The sequence below is a fragment of the Equus caballus genome, chromosome 10, assembly GCF_041296265.1.
Source record: "Equus caballus isolate H_3958 breed thoroughbred chromosome 10, TB-T2T, whole genome shotgun sequence".
Taxonomy (NCBI): domain Eukaryota; kingdom Metazoa; phylum Chordata; class Mammalia; order Perissodactyla; family Equidae; genus Equus; species Equus caballus.
Genome location: NC_091693.1, coordinates 49,529,217 through 49,555,747, shown reverse-complemented (window position 1 = coordinate 49,555,747; position 26,531 = coordinate 49,529,217). Strand labels below are relative to the sequence as shown.

At 38.5% G+C, this 26,531-nt stretch overlaps 1 protein-coding gene across 2 annotated transcripts in view; it reads left to right on the top strand.

Annotated features, from left to right (window-relative positions):
* Positions 1 to 26,531, top strand: part of MDN1 (midasin AAA ATPase 1) — a 160,309-nt gene that overhangs the window by 38,068 nt on the left and 95,710 nt on the right. For both annotated transcript variants that reach the window (XM_023650797.2, XM_023650796.2), the window contains exons 10-22: positions 4,117 to 4,310; positions 5,243 to 5,324; positions 8,872 to 8,967; positions 10,312 to 10,424; positions 11,662 to 11,810; positions 12,487 to 12,547; positions 18,613 to 18,824; positions 19,419 to 19,522; positions 20,873 to 21,017; positions 21,503 to 21,599; positions 22,829 to 22,942; positions 25,088 to 25,235; positions 25,500 to 25,610. In XM_023650797.2, coding sequence (XP_023506565.2) covers positions 4,117 to 4,310; positions 5,243 to 5,324; positions 8,872 to 8,967; positions 10,312 to 10,424; positions 11,662 to 11,810; positions 12,487 to 12,547; positions 18,613 to 18,824; positions 19,419 to 19,522; positions 20,873 to 21,017; positions 21,503 to 21,599; positions 22,829 to 22,942; positions 25,088 to 25,235; positions 25,500 to 25,610 — 1,626 coding nt within the window. The remainder of the gene's footprint in view (positions 1 to 4,116; positions 4,311 to 5,242; positions 5,325 to 8,871; positions 8,968 to 10,311; positions 10,425 to 11,661; positions 11,811 to 12,486; positions 12,548 to 18,612; positions 18,825 to 19,418; positions 19,523 to 20,872; positions 21,018 to 21,502; positions 21,600 to 22,828; positions 22,943 to 25,087; positions 25,236 to 25,499; positions 25,611 to 26,531) is intronic.

Sequence of the window (26,531 nt, the reverse complement as noted above, 5' to 3'; positions counted from 1 at the left end):
TTGTTGATTATTTCTAATAGTTTTCTGATGGATTCTTTAGGGTTTTCTATATACAAAATGATGATGTCTGCAAACAGCAAGTTTCACTTCTTCGTTGCCTGTTTGAACTCCTTTTATTTCTTTTTCTTGCCTAATTGCTCTGGCCAAAACCTCCAGTATAAGGTTGAGTAAGAGTGGTTAGAGTGGGCACCCTTGTCTTGTTCCTGTTCTGAGAGGGATGGCTTTCAGTTTTTCACCGTTGAGTATAATCTCAGCTGTGGGTTTGTCGTATATGGCCTTTATTATGTTGAGGCACTTTCCTTTTATACCTTTTTATGGAGAGTTTTTATCCTAAATGGATATTAGGTCCTGTCAAATACTTTCTCTGCCTCTATTGAGATGACCATGTGGTTTTTATTCCTGAGTTTGTTAATGTGGTGTATCACATTGGTTTGTGGATGTTGAACCATCCCCTGCGTCCCTGGTATAAATCCCTCTCGGTCGTGGTGTGTAATCCTTTTAATGTATTGCTGTATTTGGTTTGCTGACATTTTGTTGAGGATTTTTGCATCTATGTTCATCAGCGATATTGGCCTGTTCTTTTCCTTCTTTGTGTTGTAGTTGTCTGGCTTTGGGATCAGTGTGATGTTGGCCTCGTTGAATGTTATTGGGAAGTGTTCCATCTTCCTCAATTTTTTGGAATAGTTTGACAAGGATAGTTGTTAAATCTTCTTTGAATGTTTGGTAGAATTCTCCAGAGAAGCCATATGGTCCTGGACTTTTATTTTTTGGGGAGATTTTTGATTTCTGTTTCAATCTCTTTACTTGTGATTGGTCTGTTCACATTCTCTAGTTCTTATTGATCCAGTTTTTGGAGGTTGTATGAGTCTAAGAATTTATCCATTTCTTCTAGATTGTCCAATTTATTGGCTTATAATTTTTCATAGTATTCTCTTATAGTGTTTTGTATTTCTGTGGTATCACTTGTAATTTCTCCTCTTTCTAATTTCATTTATTTGTGCCTTCTCTTTTTTTTTCTTAGTCTGGCTAACGGTTTGCCAATTTTGTTTATCTTCTCAAAGAACCAGGTCTTTGTTTCATTGGTCCTCTCTACTGTTTCTTATTGTTGTTTCAGTTTCATTTATTTCTTATCTAATTTGTATTGTTTCCCTCCTTCTGCTGACTTTGGCCTTTGATGTTCTTTTTCTAATTATGTTAGGTGTAGTTTAAGATTGTTTGAGATTTTTCTTGTTTGTCAAAGTGGACTTGGATTGCTATGAATTTCCCTCTTAGGACTGCTTTTGCTGCATCCCATATGAGTTGGTATGGTGTATTTTCATTCTCGTTTTGTCTCCAGATATTTTTTGACTTCTTCTTTGATTTATTCAATGATCCATTGGTTCCTCTGTAGCGTTTGTTTAGTCTCCACATATTTGTCGCTTTGCCAGCTTTTTTCTTGTAGTTGATTTCCAGTTTCAAAACATTGTTGGAAAAGGGCTTGATAGCATTTCAGTCTTAAATTTATTGAGGCTTGTCTTGTTTCCCAATATATGGTCTATTCTTGAGAATGTTCCATGTGCACTTCAGAAGAATGTGTATTCTGCTGTTGTTGGATGGAGTGTTCTATATATATCTATTAAGTCCATCTGGTCTAGTTTTTCATTTAAGTCAACTATTTCCATGTTGACGTTTTGTCTGGATGATCTGTCCATTGATGTAAGTGGGGTGTTGAGGTCCCCTACTCTTATTGTGTTACTGTTAATATCTCCTTTTATGTTTGTTAGTAGTTGCTTTATGTACTTTGGTGCTCCTGTGTTGGGTGCATATGTATTTATAAGTGTTATGTGTTCTTGGTGGAGTGTCCCTTTTATCATTATATATTGCCCCTCTTTGTCTCTCATTACCTGTTTTGTCTTGAAGTCTACTTTGTCTGATGTAAGTATGGCAACACCTGCTTTCTTTTGTTTGCCATTGGCTTGGAGTATCATCTTCCATCCCTTCACCCTCAGCCTGTGTTTGTCTGTAGAGCTGAGATGTGTTTCCTGGTGGCAGCATATTTTTGGGTCTTGTTTTTTAATCCATCCAGCCGCTCTGTGTCTTTTGATTGGAGAATTCAATCTGTTTACATTTAGAGTGGTTATTGATATATGAGGGCTTAATGCTGCCATTTTATCGCTTATTTTCTGGTTCTTTTGCCTTTCCCTTGTTTCTCATCCCAGTGTTTTGGACTGCCAATTTAGTTTGGTAGTTCTCTATGATGGTTTTCTTAGTTTTCTCTTTATTTATCATTTGTATCTGTGTTCTGTTTATGTTTTTAGTGGTTACTATGAGGTTTGTATAAAAAATTTCATAGACGTGATAGTCCATTTTCTCATAGCCTCTTATTTCCTTAACCTAAGCCAATCCCATCCCTTTCCTCTTTCCTTCTAAGTTATTATTGTCATAACTTATTCCAATTTGTGTTGTGAGTTTGTGGTTAAGATGATGATATTACTTTTTTTTATGATAGCTATTTTGAATTCTCTGTCATTTAGATTATAAAGTTCTGTGCCTTGAGGATTGGTTTCTGGGTGCTTGTCATTTTCCTTCTGCTCTGGAGTATTAAAATATTTTTTCCTATTGTTTACTGGTGTGGATTTGTGCCTCTGCATTGTGATAGTATTTGGTTGCAGCTTCCACCTGCCACTATTGGATAGGGGTCAGGATTTGTGTATTATGAACCCTCTGTGGTCTGTGGCTTGCTCACTCACAGCTACTGCTTTTCTATCATATGTGAGGGTGCTCTGGTCAACTGGCCAAGCTGGAGTGCTGGGTGCAAGGAGGGGCACTTTTTTTCACCTGCAGGATCATAGAGACTTCTCACTCTGCCCTTACTATCTGTTCTCCTAGGATGCTGGCTTGATGAAGACCCCCCCTGTAATAGCTTAGCCTTCTCTCTGTGGGGCTTTCCCTCGGGCTATGAGGGAACTTGGAGAGAGAATCTGTTCCCGCAGAGGGCCACCCCTCCTCCCTCCTCTTAGAGCTGTGCTTGGTCCCGGGGTTGTTGCCATTTGGAAAGGAGAGGGGATCCCCTTGCCTCCTTCCACTTCCTCTGGGCGTCCAGTACCTCCACCTCAGGTGCATGGCTGTGTGGGTCTCTGAGACATCTTTTGTGTTGTGTGGATGTCCTCTGTTGGTGTATGAATGTCCTTGTTGTATATCAGAGGTGAGAATCTAAGGGAAGCGCTCACTCCACTATGATGCTGACATCACTCCTGTCCTCCACTTAATTTTTTATCCATCTGAATTTTGTAAAAACGTAGGAAGAAATAAGATCTATGAGATTTACGACTTTGATGTGACTGCTAAAAGTTTTGTTTCTGTATCTTTGTAAATATGTGGACATTACATACTTAACATGTGCAAAATATGTGGACGTTTCGTATACAAATTGGAATCACAATATACTTTTAAAGCTACTTTAAGTTATTGGGTGGTAATATTTCTAATATATTCATGATATTTCCCTTCCTTCTCAAATAGATTTGATTGAAAAAATCCATATCATAAAACCTTAGAACCGGTATCATGAGCGCCAAGTACTATGCTCCAAAAAATTCTCACTAGTTATCAAAGTGAAGAGGACCAGATTTTTTGCTTTTTAAATTCTGTTCTCTGCTTTTTATCAGTACTTACCACTAGGCCCTTTTACTGTGGTCTGCTTTTGAAAACTCTTTTCCTTTTCTCATTAACTGCTTCTAATTTGCTTTTGGCTGAGAAACGCTGTAATCAACCTTAGTAGAATTGTGTTTAAAATGAGAGTCCATAGCACTCATGGGATTCTTCAGCGAGTTAATTTCTGGGACTTGGATGCATATGTTGCTTGGAGATCTTTTCCCGTCTGGCCTGTACACCCTAAGCTGTGTTGTAGATGGTGAGATTACCAGATAGCTGAGTTCTAGGCAGGAAGAAAAGTCATGGCCTTTGAAGAGGAAGGGGGTGGGGTTAAGGGCAGAAGTTCTTATACTTGGTAAAGATGACAAATTTCATAGAGAAATCCATTTTTGGGTTGATTAGTGTCAGCAGCAGTTTACATGTGACTTTTAAAAATCACTGTGTGTGCGACTGACTTTTCTTTGCTTTTTCTCCCTCTGTCAGGTTCTTCAGAACAGATATCCTAGCCTATTGACGGCAACTGATCACCTGCTTGACATTTACCTCCAACTTACTGGCGAGAAACATCGCTCGCAGAGTGATAGTTCTGCTGCATCTGAACAGGCACCTGAAGAGGTTTCAGAAGCCAGGAGAGAAAACAAAAGACTAAGCCTTGAGGGAAGAGAATTGTCTCTCAGGTATTGGCCTAAACACTTTTTTGAGTTGATATTTTAAAAACTGCTTCCTTCAAAAGTTCTTACCAGCTAGAACTGAATAGTTATGAGAGGTCAGGTGTTGAAATTAGACGTCTGAGGGGCTGGCCCCGTGGCCGAGTGGTTAAGTTCGCGCGCTCGGCTGCAGGCGGCCCAGTGTTTCCTTGGTTCTAATTCTGGGCGTGGACATGGCACCGCTCATCAAACCATGCTGAGGCAGCGTCCCACATGCCACAACTAGAAGAACCCAGAACGAAGAATATACAACTATGTACTGGGGGCTTTGGGAAGAAAAAGGAAAAAAGTAAAAATCTTTAAAAAAATAAATAAATAAAAAATAAAATAAAATTAGACGTCTGGAGTGCTTCATGGAGTCAGATCCCTTCTTTAGATCTGTGGTTACTGATTGGGGTGGCTTTTAAAGGTAATGCTATTTTAGCTTTAAAAAATAACTTTTAAAGCCAAAGTTGGGAACAGTTGCTGACATAATTCTTTCACTGGATATCCTTCTGTAACCCTTGGGGTCTTAAATAAGACTCTCGGATTTTGCTGTGTGTAGTGAGTTCTGTGCCTTTGCTCTCCATTCTCGATGGTTGACTTGCCCTTGTAGACGTGAAAATTAGGAATGGGCAGCTCCCCTCAGTTTGCTCTGGGAGTTAGTTGCTCCCCCTCCTCCGCTGCCTTGTCATGCATGGATCAGGGAGAAATGAGTGATAGGTCACTTCCTGATAGGAGTAGAGACTGGGACCACTAACCTATTCTTTCCCCTGACACTATTTATCTTCACATTGCCAGAAAAAAACAGAGACTTTGTTGTCAGAGACTTTGTTAAGTGGACCAAGTAAACTCTGATGCCTTTCATGTCTTTGGCGTGTGGCCTTTTATTTATTGACTTTTTTTTGTTTTGTCTTTTTAAGGGATTTACTGAACTGGTGTAATCGGATTGCCCATAGCTTTGACAGTCTGTCTTCATCAGCATCGTTAAGTATTTTTCAAGAGGTGAGATACAGTCTTCCCGCTTGTTTTCTCTGTGCTGTCTAATGCTGTTGGTGTCCATAATTATCTTCTATCTCTTGAACTGCTAGCAGAGTTTTTCTTTTGTGTTAGATATGTTTATTATCCTTAGCTAGTTACAACTGAACTAATGTTGCCTTAAAACTAATTGGATGTAGTAAATGCTTTTTGGTTTTTGAAACAGGTTACTACTAATTTCAAATAAGTACAGTTTGAGATAGAGTAAAACATGTACTGAAATTAAAGGTAAAATGAAGATCTCCCAGGTGATAAATACTGTTGTAAAATATAAAGTGTTTCTAAGATGTTTAATGTTTATTCATTTATATAATTTCTTAGTCTGTTTGATAGATTTGTATTTGTCTGATCCCTCCGCTTGTCTCAGTAGGGCTTTTTAACTTCAGTCTAGAGAAATTTATGTGAGGGTTACAAAGTATAACCTGGTATGCTGGGCTTGGGAAAAAATGTGTTGTGTGGGAGGGAAGCCCTATTGAATTTCAGCTCTGCCGTATTCAATAAGAACCAAGAGTTTTATTCCTGTCTCCTTAAGAATGTAAGTATACTGCCTGAAGACCTATGGGCTCTTAAAACATTGACCAATTTGAGTACAGTGTGTTCTGGTTTCTGTCAGCTTGGATTGAGGAGAGGATAGTCACCCACTTTGGTTTGCAGGATCTTTTTGTGTTTGGTAAACTTACTTTGAGTAGAAAGAAATGTCATTTGGAGCACACACTTAAACTCAGCTGAACCCTGAAATGTGTGTGCCAGTCTTTTAATCTCTTTCCTCTCCAACGAACTCTCCTTCCCATTCTTCTACATTTCTCTTCTTCCTTACAGATAACCTTGTTTTGTACTTTTAAAATAAAACTGTGGCATTGGTGGGATTCCTCTTATCTTCTTTAGTCTCTATTTTAGCATGTCATTGTATGTTTGTGTGAGAAACTACTTTATTGAGATATAATTCACATACTGTAAATTACACTCTTTTAATGTGTCCCATTTGGAGTTTTTTAGTGTATTCAGAGAATTATGCAACCATGACCACTGTCTAATTCTAGGACATTTCATATAAATGAAATCATACAATATGTGACCTTTTGTAGCTGACTTCTTCTTTTTTTTTTTTTTTGAGAAAGATTAGCCCTGTGCTAACATCTGCCAATCCTCCTCTTTTTGCTGAGGAAGACTGGCCCTGAGCTAACATCCATGGCCATCTTCCTCTACTTTATATGTGGGACACCTCCCATAGCATGACTTGCCAAGCTGTGCCATGTCTGCACCCGATATCCAAACTGGTGAACACTGGGCCACCGAAGCGGAATGTACGAACTTAACCGCTGCGCCACTGGGCCGGCCCCTGTAGTTGGCTTCTTTAACTCAGCATATTTTCTCAGTTTATGTGTGTTGTAGAATGAGTTGGTACTTCTTTTTATGACTAACTTTTCATTGTATTGATATACCACATTTTGTTTTTCTATTCATTCGTTGATGGATATTGAGGTTGTTTTCACTTTTGGCTATTGTGAATAATACTGCTGTGAACATTTGTGTACAAGTATTTTATTAATATAGAAGTAATATATATGTATTGTTGTTAATGGGAAAATACAGGAAAGCAAAATGATTAAATAAAACTATTCCCCGAATCAGAGATTCCCCAGCACTGTTGACACCTTGGTGTACCTCCTTCCAGATCTTTTTCTATGCCTATAGGCTTAAGAACTCTTCTACTATATGAGAGTCTCCTTTCAAGACACTACCTTGTTGAAGAGATCGGGCTGGTTGTTTTACAGAATGTTCCACCTTATGGGTATAACTGGTTGCTTTTTTTTTTTTGAGGAAGATCAGCCCTGTGCTAACATCTGCCAATCCTCCTCTTTTTGCTGAGGAAGACTGGCCCTGAGCTAACATCCATGCCCATCTTCCTCTACTTTATATGTGGGATGCCTACCACAGCATGGCATGCCAATCAGTGCCATGTCTGCACCCAGGATCCGAACCGGAGAACCCTTGGCCGCCGAGAAGCGGAACATGCAAACTTAACTGCTGCACCACCAGGCCGGCCCCTGGTTGCTTCTTCATTGCTGTGACAACTGGTGTCCTGCAATTCAATCCAATTCTGATACTGACTACCTGGAGTTAGTGTAGACCCCACAGGTTCAAGGGCTCAGTCCTCCACAAAACTGACCCCACTCTAGATTCCAGCCGCAAGTCTGAGGGGCCACCCACACTTGTGACCTATTAGCTATAAATTTAGGGGTTCCCACAAGCTCCTCAGGTTCAATAATCGACTCACAGAATTCATTGAAAGCACTATACTTACAGTTCAGGTTACAGTTTTAGTACAAAAGATATAACTCAGGAACAGTAAAATGGAAGAGACTTATCAGATAAGGCCAGGTCCTGAGCACAGGAGCTTTTGTCTTCCTGTGGAGTCAGGATGTGCCACTTTCCTGGTACATCAATATGTCCACCAACTGGAAGCTCTCCAAGCTATGGATGTCCAGCATTTTATCGGAGTCTTATTATGTAATTGTCCATATGATTGAGCTCGGTCTCTGGTCCCTCTCTTCTCCCCAGAGGTTGGGGATGGAGCTGAAAGTTTCAACTTTCCAATCAGTGCTTGGTCTTTCTGACCTGGCTCGCTCCTTCCTTAAACTGTCTAAGGGCCCATCTAAGAGTCCCCTTGCTTAGCCTAATAGACTCAGCTATGGTCCAGAGGGGCTCTACTGCATAACAGAAGACACTCCTTACTCCTGGTAATTCAAGGATTTTTGAAGCTCCGTGCCAGGAATTAGAGACAAAGACCAGATAAATCCTCTCTCTCTCTCTTTTTTAAATGCTTGCAGGAAGTTTATTCAAATATTACACTTGATGATGGCAGAACCAGCTATGTTCTTTGTTCTGCCATGCGCATAGTGTTCTTTTCCTTGTCATTTTATCTTTTGTAGTTCCTATAAATAGAAGTGTAGCAAAATGTTTGATGTATTCAAATTCCACTTTTTTGTTGTAGAATCCATTTTTGGTGGTGATAGGTACTTTATATTTCCTTACATCAGGAGATATGTATCTGGTTGGCCTCTCTCTCGATGCTAAGACTGAGTAGTGGATTAGGTGATGACAGTGTGATCCCTTTATAGCACACCAGGAGTTTCCCTTTACAGCTAGGAAGTAATCTTCTGGTGTTACTGACCCTGTGTGAGAGTCACTTCCCACTAGAAACATATACCTAATCATTGACACTAATTGCTATTTTTGCCTGAATTTAGGATTTGCAAAATGAGGTTTTTTTGGTTTATTTTCCTAATTAACCAGTATTTTGATAGGAAAGCCTTCACAGGTTTTTGTTTCCTGTCTCTTATGGTAAGGTCCTTGAGTCTAGGGTTGGTACTTTATTTGTACTCTCTTGAGTCTTAGAGAAATGTTCCTGCTGGATTTTGTGTTCCTACCTTTTGTGGCCAAGATAGTGATGCTCTGTCATTAACATATTATTTTAAAAATCAGCTGGCATTTACCTTGGTTATTTTAATAGGCTCTGGACTGTTTCACAGCAATGCTTTCTAAGCATACAAGCAAACTGAAAATGGCAGAAGTAATTGGAAGCAGACTGAACATTTCCAAGAAAAAGGTATGTAGTGCTATGTTTACTTCTCTATTGAAAGGAAGCTGAGATGTTTACCTTACTTTCTGGTCTCTGGCCCTTACCTGGAACAGCTTTTGCAATAAGTGCCTGCTTTATCAAAGTTGGTAGTTTCATTGCTGTCTCTCATAGACATACAGCTGTCACTCTCTTCTAGATAAGTAATTGTCCATGTGTTCTACGTTTTTAAAATGAGTTTCCTCGTGTCCTTTACTATATGCCTGCCTTACTCTCCAGTGTTTTAATGAGCATGTTATTCTGTAGGTTGTGGACTTAGGACTGAAATTATATTTTAGTAACACCGTTGTCTGTAGTTTTATGCACAATTAAGTTTTCCCCAACTTTTTATTATTAATATCTTCAAATATCAGAAAAGTTGAAAAGAATAGTACTGATGAACATCTGTATACTCACTTCTTAGGTTCATTGCTGACATTGTTAATATTTTGCCATTCTTGTTTTATATCAAAATATGTATTTTTGGTGGAGAGAGCCTTTTAGCAGTGGTGTTGGTAGCTAGAGAAATGTCTGGGGCCCATTTGAGGCAGATATCTGCCATTCCCAAATGAGCGATGACTCAGAAAAGCCTTATGTCAGGAACTGAAATAGAGATATTCTTTAGGCTTCTGAAGCTGTTGGGATGGTTTTGGCTGCAGGTGGCAGAACACCAACTAAAAGGGCCTTAAACAGTAAATATATTAATTATAGTAGGCTCTCACAATGAAAGTACCATGATTGGCTTAGATTGATAATATTCTTGGTTGAAGAGGAGTTCCCCTTCCCTGAGCATTTTGCCTCTTTCATGCCTGCCACAAACCTGAGCAAAATCTGGGTTCTTTGGGTTAGTGACAAGGATAAGAGAGGAATGTTGGTTAGGTGTCCTGGAGCGTGTGACAGCTTCTCTTCCTCCTTTGACTGCAGTCGGATGTACCAAGGCTTATTCAAGTCCCTGTTTCCTGCATTATGTTAGAAATTTAAAGCAGAGCAAAACTTAGGTGAAGAAAAATTGCTTTAATTTTTTTCATATCTTCTAGGAATAGAGCTTTCTATTCATTCTCTATGGGGGTGTGTCAGTGTGTTCACTTTAGATATAGGCTTATTTGAATGAATAAAAAGAACTATTACAGGGAACTGTTCAGGGTCAATGTTTTAAAAAACATATTAGAGATTTGGAAAATTAAAAAAGTAATTAAAAGCTGACTTTCCTGTGTTGGAAGTAGAAAGTGCTTCTTAGTAAAGGGCTATTTAGAAGGGCACAGTAAGCCTTATGATTGAGAAATGTTTGAAAAGTATACAGAATTTCACTCAGGTAAAATCTTTGCCCTCCCATAGGCTGAGTTCTTCTGTCAACTTTATAAACCAGAAATTGTGATCAATGAGCTAGACGTGCAAGTGGGTCGAGTGCGGCTTCTGCGGAAACAAAGTGATGCCATCCACATACAGCGGTAAATGTGGTTCTGAACTAATCTGAGAACAGTGGGGTTGTTAGAACCTTAATAGAAGGTCTAGTCCAGCCCCTTATCTTTGAGCAAGAGATGTGTCTGAACCATTATCTCTCCAGTGTGCTGGAGGGTTCCCAAAGTATGTTCTGAGAAACTAGATGTTAATAGGTGAAGGAGATGATGAGAATTGTTAGAGATTTGAGACTAGCAAAACTGTGTCTTTGATTTTATTCGCTGTAGTGTATTTAGTGAAGTAAGCCTCACTTGGAAGTCACGTCAGGTCCTAACATTAGTCTGTTAATGCCTTGTAGGCTGGAATTATATAAGACTCTGAGATCTAGGTACCATTTATTAAATACTTACCATATGCCTAACATTGTGCTAAGTGCTTTGATTTGTTTTCTTGTGTAGTGGTTATAATAATCCTGTGAATAAGGTTGCCCTTACAAATTACCAGAAACTTGGCCCAGAACAACAGATATTTATTCTCTCACAGACATCTCAACGGACATTTATTCCCTCCAGTTCTGGAGGCTAGAAGTCTGAAATCAAGGTGTTGGCAGGGCCATCCTTCCTCTGAAGTCTTCTGCCTCTTCCTGGCTGTGGCTCCCAGCAGTTTTTGGTGTTCCTCGCTATATACCTAAGCTGCATGACCCTGACCCCTGTCTCCGTTGTCATATGGTCTTCTTCCCTGTGTATGTTTCTTTGTGTCTGTAAGTCTCTCTCTTTAAAAGGATGCCAGTCATTGGATTTAGGATATATCCTTAAATCCACTAGCATATGATTTTAATTTTATTACATCTGCAAAGACCCTGTTTTCAAATAGGGTCGCATTCACAGATTCTGCATGGACATGAATTTTTAGGGAAGACTATTTAACCCACTACAACTGGGAACTGTTATTATCCAAATTTTGCAGTTGAGGAAATGAGACTAAGAGAGGTTAAGTAATTTGCCCAAGATGACACAGCTAGTACAGATACTGTCTTCTCTTCATGATGTTTTGAATCTTCAGAGCCTAGTAAAGTATGAGGTGTGTAAATACTCAGTATTTGTAGAATATTTGTTGTAGGGACATCTTTTATAGCATTAAGACAGTCACTCTGAGTTTTCTTCTCATTCTTGTTTGTTGAGTCTGGAAAATCTGGCTCCTCAAAGCCACCCTAAGAGAAGACAAAGAGAGGGCTTCTCTTTGCAGCCTGCTTCTCTAACTGCTTGCCTACTTTCCCCTTTCTCCCAGGGAGACGCTTACTTTTGCTGCTACGAGGCCATCTTCTGTTCTTATTGAGCAGCTTGCGGTGTGCGTTAGCAAAGGGGAGCCCGTGTTGCTGGTGGGAGAGACTGGGACTGGCAAAACGTCTACTGTCCAGTACTTGGCTCACATTACAGGTAACTCCTAGAGGGGGAGCACTCTGCCCCCAGGCAGTAAATGTTTCACACTGACTGCCGCTTCTTTTGAAAATAAAAAAGTCCAAAGAATACTAGAGTTTAAAAAGTGCAGTCACTACACTTTTCCTGGAAATAACCAATGAAAATTTTTTCCTTGGAAATAATGTAATCTTTTCCCCTAGAAATGACCACTGCTAACAGATTGGTATTAACTTTTTTCAGTTGTATTCTTTGGTCTGCAAATATATGTACATATAGACTTGGTTTTGTTTTGGAACAAATAGGATCATCCATTATGTATTGCGTTTAATTAAGCAAATTGGACATCTTTTAAAAACAGAACTGACTCATGCCCATTCTAATGGCTAAATAGTGTTCCATACTGGATATTTATTTAGTTCTAATTTATAGACATTGACTGAAGGATTTTTTTGTTGTTTACGGTTATCTGATGTTAAAGCAATAATACACAGTGAATCTTCTTATACATATCTCTCTGGGTTAGGTGAAAATTTTGAATGCTTGAGATTCCTGAAAGTAAAATGAGAGGATCAGAGGAAATGCACATCTAAAGATTTTGCCCTTTGCCCGCATCCGCATGTCCTTAAGGATCACACTAGATATTAATTGGTCTTTAAATTTTCAGAATGATCCTTTTGCTCTTTCTTTTTTAAAGGCCACCGTTTGAGAGTTGTCAATATGAATCAACAAAGTGACACTGCAGACTTGCTTGGAGGGTAAGTGTGGTTAAAAAAACTTTTTTGTTATTATTTTGTATTTACTGTTTGAGATAAGCAGCACTATTTTCTTACAGATCTCAAAACTAGCCTTAGGGGGCCAGCCCTGTGGCTGAGTGGTTAAGTTTGTGCACTTTGCTTTGGCAGACCAGGGTCTTGCTGGTTCGAATCCTGGGTGTGGACATGGCACCGATTATCAAGCCATGGGTGGCATCCCACATAGCACAACCAGAGGCACTCATAACTAGAATATACAACTATGTACTGGGGGGCTTTGGGGAGAAGAAGAAGAAGAAGAAGGAAAAAAAGAAGATTGGCAGCAGTTGTTAGCTCAGGTGCCACTGTGAAGAAGAAAAAAAAAAACAAGGGGCTGGTCCAGTGGTGCAGCGGTTAAGTTCACACCTTCCGCTTTGGTGGCCCTGGCTTTGCCAGTTCGGATCCTGGGTGCAGACCTACGCACCGCCTGTCAAGCCGTGCTGTGGTGGGCGTCCCCCCACATATAAAGTAGAGGAAGATGGGCACGGATGTTAGCTCAGGGCCAGTCTTCCTAGCAAAAAAAGAGGATTGGTGGCAGATGTTAGCTCAGGGCTAATCTTCCTCAAAAAAAAAAAAAAAAGAAAATTCCCAAAACTAGCCTTGGAAAAATATCCAAATACCTGCATCCCTATCCCTACACCAGCAGGGTATTTATTGGAATTTATTGAGCAGCTCTTGGGTATGTAGATGTTTCTCTTCATTTTAAAGAACACTTGAAGTTCTTGCTCTCAAAGATCGTGCTGAAAGGGAGAGGAAAAAAAAGAAGTATGTAATCAACAAGTATTTGTTTGTACAGGTGTTTAAAGTGTACATTCTGTGGTCACACTGCCTTTGAGCTATACTCTACTGCAATTCGATTATCTTTGAAACATAAAGTAGCTCTATTCTTGGTTAAATGTTGCTCATAGGACTCCACAGTGGTCATTAAAATGCCCTTTTTCCCTGTTGGTGTTTTTGAATGTTAGTTTCATGATCAGTTGTGCTGAAGGCTGTAAAACTGATGGATGCTTTTGGCATGCCTCATGTTTAGCAATATTGGAATCTGTCTCATTAATTCTAAACAATTGCTTTAAAAAAACCTTAAAGGAGTAAAATAATAGAATTTATTGTTCATTTTGCTCTGTTTTCTGTCTGCTGGAAAGATCTTCTTTTATCTCTTTTCTTAGGGCCACATTATTCTGTAGCAGTATTTTTATTTTCACTCTTTCCTTGTCTCTTATCTCTCCCTGCTCTTGCTAGCGTGCTACTTTGGAGTCTGCTTCCTTTGGTGCTTTTCCTTTTCTTACCTTCCCAATCCATTACGTATATTCTGCTCTATGCATATCATTAATTATGTACCTGATTAAAGCCTTTAAATTTATAGTTTGTGGGTTGTTTTGTTTTGTTTTGTTTTTTTGCTGGGGAAGATTCTCCCTGAGCTAACAACTATTCCCAATCTTCCTCTCTTGTTTTTTTCTTTGGTTGAGGAAGATCAGCCCTGGCTAACATCTGTGCCAGTCTTCCTCTGCTTTGTATGTGGGTTGCTGCCACAGTGTGGCTGACAAGTGTTGTAGATCCACTCCCGGGGTCTGAACCTGTGAACCTGGGCCACTGAAGGGGAGCATGCTGAACTTAACTTCTACATCACAGGGCCGACTGCTGTATTCTGTCTTAAAATCAATTAGGTAATGCTTAGCTCTCTTACTCTAATTCTGTGTTCACTTTATTTTTCCCCAGTGATCTTTCTACCTTGTTTTTACTTCTGTTCAGTTAATTGATGCTTAATCTCCCCATTCCCTCATTGAGGTATTTGGCAATGTGTTCTTACTAATATATGGAATTTTTTATTTAACTAGGCATGTCTGTACTGCTGTGTATTTCTCTCTGTTCTGTATGTATCTATGTCTTCAGTAATATCCTACTGTTAAGTATTCCTAACACAAATGGTATTAATCTTGTACTAATTCAACATGGACTGAGTCTATCTCTTCTACGAATTTGTGTGCTATATCAGCCATTGCAAGTTTTAAATGCAGCGAGTACACAGGAGCTCATTTTTGGCCTGATGCAATGGATAATACAAGAAGGTTGGAATCAGAATGTGATAACTGGAATTTTGTTTTGGTGCCAACTTGGTAAAAAGAATTCATATCATTTTTTCTTGTTAGTGGTTTAGGATCGGTTATCAAAAGAAAACTTATGTATGCTTCACTTTTTGTATGATTGAAAGTAGGCCTTGTTTTCTATACTTTTCTTTTACAAGAAGGTGATGTAAATCACATCTTTTAATGTATAACATATGGTAGATGCATGGGTGATTTCCTTGCTTAAGAATTCTTGTTTATAAGATTGGAAGACCAAGAATGATTTTAACTAGCCAAGGGAGTGAAAACCAAAATTCAGGAGTAGGCAGGGAGATGAGATAGAGAAGGAGTAATATTTCTATTCTTGGAATGTGTAGTTAATTTCATCTATTTTATAATGTTTTATAACTTTTGTTAAACATATTTTGCCTGTGTCAAATACTATGATAAAAAATAATAAAATTTATAGAACTAATTAGTCTGGTTTGGAAATCTGGTTCCTTTAGACTAGTTTTTAAGTTAGTGTTGTTATTATTAAGGATAAAGAGTTTGTTGAAGTATGGCCTTAAGACCGTCAAACTCTTAGACCACACTACTACAGTTTGCCTTCTGATCTTTGTTAGTATATGGACCCTCTTGTTTTTTGATTAGTGTTATTGTGGTATATCTTTTTCCTTTGTTTAATTTTTAGTTTATTTTTGTTATTCTATTTAAAGTAGGTTTCTGATAGGCAACAAAGAGACCTTTAAGTTACCTGTGAGTAGAGAGCTGATCCAAATTCCAACAGAGTTGGTGATGGAGAAAGCTTATGAGACTCTATTAGAAAGAGTAGAGAACACAGAAGACTTAGATGAAGCAGGTAAAATCACTGTAGGAAGAGAACGTCTTGCATTAAATGGCAAAGTATAGAGCACAGGTTCCTAGCACTGACTATAAGGAAGGGGATTGGTAGGGGCAGCCTCTGAGGGAGAACCAGATGTATAGAGGAGAGGTACCCTTGGAGAAGTTGACAGTGAAGGAAAGGAAAAACTTGGAGAATTAAAGATGTCATAGAAATAAAATGGCAATCCATGTCCTCCTCCTCGCCACCCATAGAAACATACATAAAGGAAACTGCACAGAAGACAGCAGGGCATAAGTGCATGCTCACAAGCTTGGAATCTTGACCCCAAAACAGAGAGAGGTGTTTATTATTTCACTTACTCAGCATGTTCTATTGTATGTCTCTTTTACACTCAGTGTTTTTTGATGTTTTTATAGTTTGGGAGTCATTTTGTTTTGTTTTAGCCATTTTCAAATGAACTCTTTTTACATATAGTCTCAGTGTATGCAATAGGTAGAACTTGAGTTCCTCTCCATGGGGGCGAGATGTTCTAGACCCTTACCTCTTGGCCTATAGGTGGCTCCCAAGGCATCTTTTCCCTGTTGAAGACACTGGAAAAGCCTGCTCTAAAATGGTTCACGGTTTGATTCACTGTTTCTCCTAGGTGTCAGATTAGTTCGCATTGACTACTTGTGTCACTGTGTTCTTTTCCGAAATGTATGTATGTTTGTTCACTTTTTCATCCCTTGAACCATATATTGACTTAACTGTTGTAGCCACTATGCTCAGTTTTAAATGAATGAACTTTTCTCTTAGGGAACTCAGTCTGATTTGAAATATTAAGCCACTTCTTTCATGAATTGGTGAGACTGAGCCAGTTAATAATGGTAATAATTATAACAGCTAACTTACATGGCATTCATGTGCCAGGTACTGTTTTGAGTCCTTAATCTGTGTTTTAACTCATTTGGCTTTCTTAACAGCCAGGAGGCACCGACAAGCACAGTCAGTTAGTTATCCCCATTGTACACATGAGAGAATTGAGGCACACAGGCGTTAAGTACCTTGTTCAAGGTAGTGACAAGTCCATGATTTGAACCCACGCAGTCTGTCTTGAGTGCCTGTGTTCTTATCATTACTTTGCTGCCTCAGTCAGTTTTGGATTCCATTTATACTATCATTTTTAAGACTAGAATTTTATTTAAATAACATGTATTTTGTTAATTTCTCACCACTTCTACTGTTGTCATTTAGTTCATCATCTTTTGCCTGGTCCAGTGCTTCGGTCTCTCATCTTTGCTTCTTGTAACCTCCCTACAGTCTCTCTTCTGCTTCGTAGTTACAAGGATCCTTTTAAAGTGTAATTAGACCACATCACTCTTTTCCTCAAATTCCCCGACTGACTTCTCAGTCCACTTAGAATATAATCCAAAGGCTTTATTTTGGTCTATAAAGCCCCACATAATCTGGCACTGGCACTTTTCTGAATAATCCCCTTTGTTGACCTCTGCTGCTGAGCTCCAGCCTCATTCTCCCCCATGTTGCACCTAGATGCTTGCTCGTCCCTCTGTGTGTGGCATCCCCTACCACCCGCAAGTATTTACTTAGCTTTCTTCACTGTTTGATGTAAGCCTCCTTCAAATTCCTGTCTTTAACAAAGCCTTTTCTGACTGTCATAGCGATATGACCAATACCTCCTTCACTCAGTCTCCTTTTACTTTATTAATCATAGCATTTACTACTTGGTATTTTATAGTAGATGTATTTCTTTATTGTCTCTTTCATTAGACTGTAAGCTACAGAGGGGCAGGACCGTGTGGGTTTTGTTTACTCAAGGCCTAACCTAACACCCAGCAGGCGCTCAGTAAATTTTTGTTGAATAAGTGGAATAAGAAATATATCTACTAATGTGTTAGTGTTTACTGGCAAGTGAAAATGGATTTAAAGTTCTCATGCATTTTCTCTCTGGAATCAAGACTCTTCGATATAGATGCTCAGTATCAGGGCATTAAGTTTTACTCATCTCATGTTCCTTCCTCACAGCCCAATGAGTAAATAGTATCCATGAGTACTCTAATTGTGCTTGACTGTTTTTTGGTGTCGTTTCATTTCTCAACTGATTTTTCTTGGAAATAAAATTGAAGTCATCGTCCTTGAATTTTGGTGTTTTCATGTCTTAGGCTATGGAAAATTGTATACTTAAGATTTTCCAGGAACAGTTAGTTCCTGGCAACTTATCTTTTAGGTAGAGCAATGTTTCTCGACTCTTTTTGTTATCAACCTCTCATATTAAGTTAAATTAAAATTTAATTTAAATGAATTAACTTCCTAACTCCCCAACCAGAGAAATTAAATGCTAAGGAATAAGAGAGTCTAAATACTAAGGAATAAAAAGTAGAGCTTTGGAGGGTCACAAACCATTGAAATATCTAAGATTTTCTTGCTGTCTCCTCTCCACCAATTTTTTTTCTCTTTGGGAGCAATAGCACTCCGACCCCTGACCCCAATTAAGACATGAGCTGAGTTCACTTAGCTTAAGTAAATCTATCTCATATGTTGTACTTTTCTTCTAAAATATTCTGAAAAATTTTTGGTTAATCTTAACAAAATAAGGTTTATCATTAAATTGTATACATGATATTTCTTGTTTGTTTGTTTATCTATTTACTTACTTATTTTGCTTAGGAAGATTTGCACAGAGTTAACACCTGTGCCAGTCTTCCTCTCTTTTGTGTGTAGGTCACCACCACAGTGTGGCTACTGATGAGTGGTGTAGGTCTGTGCCTCAGAACGGAACCCCGGCCACTGCAGCAGACCTCACTGAACTTAACCACTAGGCCATGGGGCCGGCCCCCATGATGTTTATTTAAACACGTTGGTGGAATAAATGACAGCCTTTAACTACCCAACTGGGAATTTCAGATTTTTTCCTAATATTGTTTATCCTAATACTGGTTTTTACCTTTAGTATACCTTCAAACACTTGGAGTGGAGAAAATAGATTATAATTTAAAACTTTACCGTAGATTTTAAGTCTTTTGGTGTTTCTGATTTTTCTTAGACCTGTTCCTGTTTTCCGAGGCATGCTTTCTCATTTCTTTTAGCTTCAGAAGTTTGTGAATCGCATTTGCCTTTTGTTTCAGTTACAAGCCAGTGGACCCTAAGCTTATTTGGCTACCCCTCCGGGAGGCATTTGAGGAACTCTTTGCCCAGACGTTTTCTAAGAAGCAAAACTTTACATTCCTGGGGCACATTCAGACCTGTTACCGGCAGAAACGGTGGCATGATCTCCTCAGATTAATGCAGCATGTGCACAAGTCAGCCGTCAACAAGGATGGAAAAGAGAGTGAAGCTGGTAAGAATGCGACCTAGACTGCTAGTGGGGGGTGCATGAGGCTGAGGCTCAGCAGAATTAGGAGAAGAGTTTAGGGGAAGAATCAAGCAATACAAGTTGGAGCTTTCCAGGACTTAGGGCAAAAATGACTAATTTTGAAGCATTGCTGCTCCCATGATTCTAGGCATGATTTCCGTAAAAACACATGATGTTAATGTTGTTGTACAAGTACCACTTAGTGGTCAGTAAATCACATTCCTTAGAAAAAGAGGTTATTTCCAAAAAGCTGGGTTCCACAGCCTAGGGGCTTTTGGTAACTTAGTTGCCTTCTCTGTGTTTCCTCATCTAAATGGGAACACAAGTACCTACTTCAGAGATTTTTATAAGGGACAAATGAGTTAACTAATACATATACGTATGCATATGAATGGACTGATTAGCGTAGTGCCTGGCACATAGTTAGCATTACTTAAGTGTTTGGACTTAGTTTTTTACACTTCTGTCTAAGATGTTTTATTTTTGTATGAGTTTTGTTAATTATGTTTTTTTTATGTTTTTAACATATATCTTACAACTCAAAATGTGTATTAAATTCTTGACTTTATTCTTTTCTAGGGTTACTCCTAAAAGAGAAATGGGAAGCATTTGGTCTTAGACTTGACCATGCCCAACAACAGATGAAAATGACTGAAAATGCTCTATTGTTTGCATTTGTAGAGGTATTTTGCTTTAATTATTTACGTTAAGGGAATTTTGATTTGATGCAAAATGCAAATATTAGGCAGGCTACTATTTTGTATTCACTTCATTTGATATTTTTAGTGCTTGCTGTTTAAGACTTAATGAACACTTAATGAAATAATACTTTGGGGAGAAGATTTTAAAGAATGTCCTTTATGGAAGTTATAAGGTTTCAGTGAACACCATTACTACATTATTATTGTTTTTAAATAAGATGTGGTTGAAGACAATTAGTGAACTCTTTATTGTTTCCTAGCTCTTTGTGTATGTGTGTGTGTGAGAGAGGGATGGAGGGAGGGATTTGGGTCCATTCACTTTAGTCCCCATTTTTGATTCCAGTGCGTGAGTAGCTTTACTGTGTTCTGTCCTGCAACCCTGTAGGAAGGATCAGCTTAATTACATGCTCATGACTTAAGCTTTTTTAGTTCTTATTTTTAAAAATTGTTTTTGTGACACTCTTCAGACCACACCCTAAAGGAGATAGGAATCTAACTTTAGATGGTGTTTGGTAAGAGAAAGGATCCCTCAGTCATATCGCCCCTGGTGTAGGAAATTTGCTCATCACTGCTTAATCTTAATATGATTATTTCTAAAATAACCAACTAAAATGTCAGGTGCTCTCAAAATAGGGTTTGTACCTATTTCATGACTTGGCATTACAGTGGAGTTAATACATTTGTTCGTTTTATTTTTTTCAGTTAAATTTGTAGAAGATTCTTTGTTAGGATCACCATGAAAACAAAATTATAGAGCAATTTAAAAATAAAACAGTTCAGTTTTTCATGTTATGTCAACTGAGTGGATTGGAAGATTTACTTTTCATTGCTCTTGGAAATAGAACTTGGGGAGATAAAATTAGTAGAGTAGAGATGAGAAAAGATTTGTTTTGATATTCTTTAGCAACTGTGAAAGGCTCTGTATTACAGCCACTGCACACTCTTGATTTAGTCATTTATCTGATCTGGGTACACTCATGGCCTGACCCTATACTTATTTTGGGTGCTTTTAATAACCATTTGGGTACCTTTAAACATCTGAATACATTGTAAGTTATTATTTACCTCACTGTCCGTATAATGAGATGATCTAGTTTATTACATCTTGCTGTTAGGTTCAAAGATATTCCCTTGACCCTTTTGGACATTTTAAAAAAGTTAACTTGGCCTTAACTCTGGCAACCAACTGGCAGCCATTTGGCTTTTAAAGCGTAAGCTCATCAAGTAGGAGAGGTTTGCCCTTGCCTCTGTTTCAAATCCTGCTACATAACTGCTCTTCGTGAGTGTGTCCCTCCTTGAAATGGATTCTTAACGTTTTACTTTCTCTTCTAGGGTACATTAGCTCAGGCCGTAAAGCAAGGAGAGTGGATCTTGTTGGATGAGATTAATCTGGCTGCTCCAGAAACATTAGAATGTCTGAGTGGTTTACTTGAAGGATCTTCTGGCTCCCTGGTGTTGCTGGATCGAGGAGACACAGGTAGCACTTGATCTCCTTGGAGTTTGACTCAGTGCCAGGCCTTTAGGCCTGTTTATAGTAAGATTCTTTTTTGGGTGGATTACAGGTGCCTCCTGCTGAGATTTATTCATTCTTTACATACTAATTTTCTGAAAATTCCTATTGTTAGGTGTTATGGGGAATGCAAAGAAGACTAAAATAATTTGTCAAGGCATTTGGGTACTAGGTAATAGGTATGCACACCCACTGACAAAGTATACGCTGGTGATAAATGATAACAGTGAACAACCACACCATAAAAGACAGTGGAACAGCAGCATAAGATTATGTTGTATACATAGGTCTGGAAACTGATTTCAGTGACGTTTTAGAAAAGGCAAGCATGGATTGAGAGGCAAGGTTACTTGGCTTGGGGTTCTGTGGAGTTAGATAGTCTTCCCCTGGGGACCTGTGGCTGATCACGTGATTATTACAAGTTGTTGAGAATTTATATTTTCTTTTCACAGAACCACTGGTTCGTCATCCTGACTTCCGTTTATTTGCCTGTATGAATCCAGCAACTGATGTGGGCAAAAGGAATCTCCCAGCAGGAATAAGAAACAGGTAAGGGGGCATAGCCTGGAGGCTTTTTTTTTTTTAAGTTCTCTTTATTTATTGGTAACATTAACAAAATTTCATCATAATGTTTGAAATTTCTGGACCTCTGATAGAGGGATCATCGTTTTCTTATTTGTTTTTTTCCTCCACTTTGTATAGGTGATAGGAATACAGAAAACTCCAGAATACTGGAGAATTTTTTCTTTTGTGTTGTTAGTATGACATTTAATGAGTCATGGACATTGTTGAAAGCAAATAACTTTCCTCCTTCAAATAGCCTTGTAACTATTAGGAAAACTTCACATAATGATATAACACTATAGCATACAACAGTGTAAGTGCATTTTAGGAACAGAGTCCTCATGAATGAGGCTAATGATTTGTAAAAGGGCTTTTAAGTTTCAGTTTTCATCTTTAAGCACTGAGTGACATGAGTAAAGTACTTAGTTGCTGGTGTTTTATGTATGTAGCATTGGGGAAAAGATAAATGACCTTATATATTGTTGGTAACCTTCTGTTGAATGTTGTTTTTTTTTTTAAGATTTTATTTATTTCCTTTTTCTCCCCAAAGCCCCCCAGTACATAGCTGTATATTCTTACTTGTGGGTCCTTCTAGTTGTGGCATGTGGGACACTGCCTCAGCATGGCCTGATGAGCTGTGCCATGTCTGCACCCAGGATCCGAACCAGTGAAACCCTGGGCCGCTGCAGCGGAGTGCGTAAACTTAACCACTCAGCCATGGGGCCGGCCCCTGTTGAATTTTGAGTTTTAAAATAGTGTTAAGATTTTCTTAAATCCCTTCCCTCATTATAAATGTAATAGAAGCTTCTTAGGAAAATTTTATAAACTACATTGCATATTTTCCTTTGCTCCAGCTATTGTATTTTTGATGGGGGGGATTTTTTGTTGCATGTATTTTTTGTTACATGTAATTATGATCAAAAACAACTTCTGAAAATAAAGACAAATAAGTCTTATTTTTGTAACTGTTTCTTGCAAGGACTATACCTAGAAGAGTTCATTGCATAGAAGTAATAATAGATTTTTGGTAATAGTTACATTTTCTTTTATGTCACTGTGGTCAATCTGTATCTCAAGTTGAAAGGCTTTTATATTTTATACTATAAGCAGTTAAAGTGAGTTTACATACCCTCATCTATTTTGTATTTTTCTATTGTCAGAATAGCTGTATTAATTTCCTAAAATGTGTTAATTATGTAAAAATTGTCTTACAGGTTCACAGAACTTTATGTAGAAGAATTGGAAAGTAAAGAAGACTTACAGATTCTTATTGTGGATTATCTGAAAGGGTTGAGTGTGAACAAGAGCACAGTGCAAGGAATCATAAAGTAGGTTCTCTTGGGGGTCTCATTTTTATAAACTTTTCCTCTGAACATAAAAATGTGTGCTCTTGTGTATGTATTTTTCTTTCTTTTCTTTTTTGCTTCTAAGTGGAGAAGACTGATGGAAGGATTATTATTTAGATTTCTGTTTTAAAGCTGAAACCTTATGAACTCACTTGTGTTTTCCTAAGGAAACTGCATAGAAAGCTTATGAATCCCTACCCATGAGAATATGTAAACAATAAGACAGTGCTCTCCTACTTGCTTCTGTATTCATAGCTAAGAGTTTGAATCCCTGGAGGAGATGTAAATGGCTTGTGTTTTGATCTTTCTTGATGAAATCTTACTTTTTGCAGTTTGTATACTAGCTTTGTGGGATGTGGGGGAAGGAAAGCTTGACATAATTGACCAAGTCAGGTGTGGAATTAATAGTGGCTTAGCCAAATAAAGAACAGAGTGGGTATGTGGCTTGGTGCATTAGTTTGAGTACATTCCCTCAGTTTTTTGTATGCCATATGGAAAGGCTGCGGTCTTTTGTATCAGATAACCTGAATTCTAGTACTGGTTCTGTCGGAAATGAATTCTGTCGTCTTGGGCATGTCACTTAATTTTCTGTGTCCTCCAGAAAGAAATATACAATACATAAAGGTTTTGAAATAGGATCATCTTAGTGTTCTACTTTGCATTTTGTGGTTTGTTCCTTATTTTTTATACAAATAATTATGAATTGCCGAGGTGCCAGGGATATAGATGTAAATAAGACAGACAATATCCGGGTTCTCCTCATGGAGCTTTAATTCTAGAGGTGAAGATAATCAGTAAACAGGGGGATTCATACTATAATTTTAGGTTGTGATAAGTGAAGAAAAATAACACGTAAAGCAAACTGGGCATTAGAAAATAAAGACAGAGCCCTGTTTTAAATAGATTAGTTAAGGAAGCATTTGTCAGAACGATTTGGAATGGTTTATCACACCACAACCTAAAATTGGAACACTGTTTGTTAGCAAAGAATATTTGGATAAAAGTATAAATATGTGTAGTTAAAATTCAAAAAGCTGGGGATGAAACAGTGTGGCTATAAAGCAGAGGCTCTTGCAAAGTGCTGATAATACTAGTAGTGATGTTCCGTATATAGCAGCTGACTTCTGGAGTGTAGATTCATTCTACAAAAGAAAGAACACATAGCCAGATTACAAAGAGGCAAGCCAAATTCCACTGGGGCAAAAACTGAAACTCCATCTATGACACGCTTTTGGTTGTTCATGATCTTGTGGTACCTGATCATGAATTTCATGAATTTTTGAATTTCTTGCACTTCATGTTTCAGTCTGAAACTTCTTCCATCTAGTCATCTTCTGGACTTCTGAAGTGTGTGGTGATGACAATAGTATTGGTCTTGATGTCTTCGTGCTTTTTAACATTTTCTCACTGTTGATTGTAGCCATATCCATAGCCTTTCAAAACACCATGACTTTTGCTTTCTGTGTGCTCATCCGTCACCATTGTAGATTACACGTGTCCTCCATTTGCCCCTCATCACAGAGCCGACTCTGGAACTCTGAGTTTGCACTCAAATCTTCTTCTTCTTCTTCTTCTTTTTTTTTTTGAGGAAGATTAGCCCTGAGCTAACTGCTGCCAATACTCCTCTTTTTCCTGAGGAAGACTGGCTCTGAGCTAACATTTATGTCCATCTTCCTCTACTTCATATATGGGAAGCCTACCACAGCATGGTGTGCCAAGTGGTGCCATGTCCGCACTGGGGATCCGAACCAGCAAACCCCACGCCGCCAAAGCGGAACGTGCGAACTTAACTGTTGCAGTACCGGGCCGGCTCCTGCCCTCAAATATTCTTGCTAAGGGCCTCTCATATCTCACTATCTCTTCACTAAGAATCACGGTCTCCTCTTTCCATCTTAAAGGAAATTGATCTTCATTTTATTATTTTGAAGGATAGCCTCCAAGTGTGTAAAAGTAGATTTCAAAAAGTGTCTGGGAGGTTTTAATGCATGCTTTTGGAAGTTGTATGTAAGCTTGGCCATCTAATCTATAAAAATGGCTATTGGGACCTTTTGTAGGGAAATGGGAACAATAGCAAATAGTGAATACCTACTAGTTGATAAAATCACGTGAACTGCATCCTCTTTGTAGCTTCTACACAGCTGTGCGGAAAGACTCTGGGACCAAACTGGTGGACGGGACGGGCCATAAACCTCACTACAGCCTCCGAACTCTGTGCAGGGCCCTGCGATTTGCAGCCTCCAATCCGTGTAGCAACATCCAGCGCTCGCTCTATGAGGTCTTTGTAACGTCTATCTTGGCTTACCATGGGAAGAGGGAGTGGGGAATGCACCGGCCGGATTTTCCTGTCCTTTCCATTTAGTCAGATTAGCCCAGAACATCTCATACCAGAGCTGCCCTGCCCTTTTTCTACCATCGTACCAAATTTAAAAGTTGTTCTGGGAACCAGCACCACCAAAGAGGTTGAATTTTGTTCCTGAAATAAGTTGGCTTCTTATTCCAGAAGAGTAATTATTATTATGCAAATTTGTGTTTTTTCCAGGGCTTTTGTTTGGGTTTCTTAACACAGCTTGACAGGGCATCACACCCAATAGTTCAGAAGCTCATTTGTCAACACATTGTACCTGGCAATGTTAAAAGTCTGCTGAAGCAGGTATGTTCTTTTTTGATTTTTGACTTGTTTCACGTAAGTGAAAGGCTGAATTGTCAGATTTTCAGCTGTTTGGTTTTTTCTCCGAAACTTTTTCTAATTATCAAAGTATAATGTGTTTATTCCAGAAAATTTAAACATTAGATGGTGAAAATTCCCAGAATCCTACTCTTTAGAGATTTGAACCCTATAGTCTTTTCCGTCTAAATTATGTGTGTGTATTTTATTTTCTTATATATTCAATCCTGACGTGTGTGTGTGTGTGTGTGTGTGTGTGTGTGTGTATGTAGATTTATCAAGGTAAATTCTAATATATATCTGATATAAATGATATCAATAAGACTACCTCATGAATGTTCTGTAGCTTCCTTTCTTAGCTTAACTGTGTCACGGATATATTTTTATATCTACACCAGAGATCACTGTGACGTGCTTTCCAATGGTCACAGCGTTTCGTTGTCTGCTTGCATCATAGTTTATGTACTCATTTCCCTTCTGATTGATGGTTGGGCATTTTTTTTTCTTTTCTATTACATACAACAATCATTTCGATTTGACAGGAAATTGCAGAATAGCATGGGACTGAAAGAGGCTGAGAGAAACTGGCTCATCAGCTGGCTTGTTTATATGTTGATTGCTTGCTCTTTAGGAAGAATGAGCCATTGGGACTTATGGTTACTTTGGAGTGAATATTTTTTCCTTTTAAAACATTATGCAAGTAACACATTGTATTCATTACTTTTGATGACCTGCATAAATGTTGAGAAAAGACTCCAGCTTGCTTTGATTATTGTTCCAATACCATTCTCCTCCACTTGCTCGTTTTTTGTGTGTATTGCTTATGGTTACACATGATGAAGGCTTAGTGATCCTTTTTCCCCACTCCTCCCTAGGTCAACTGGAGAGCCCTTAAAAGTGGTGCCT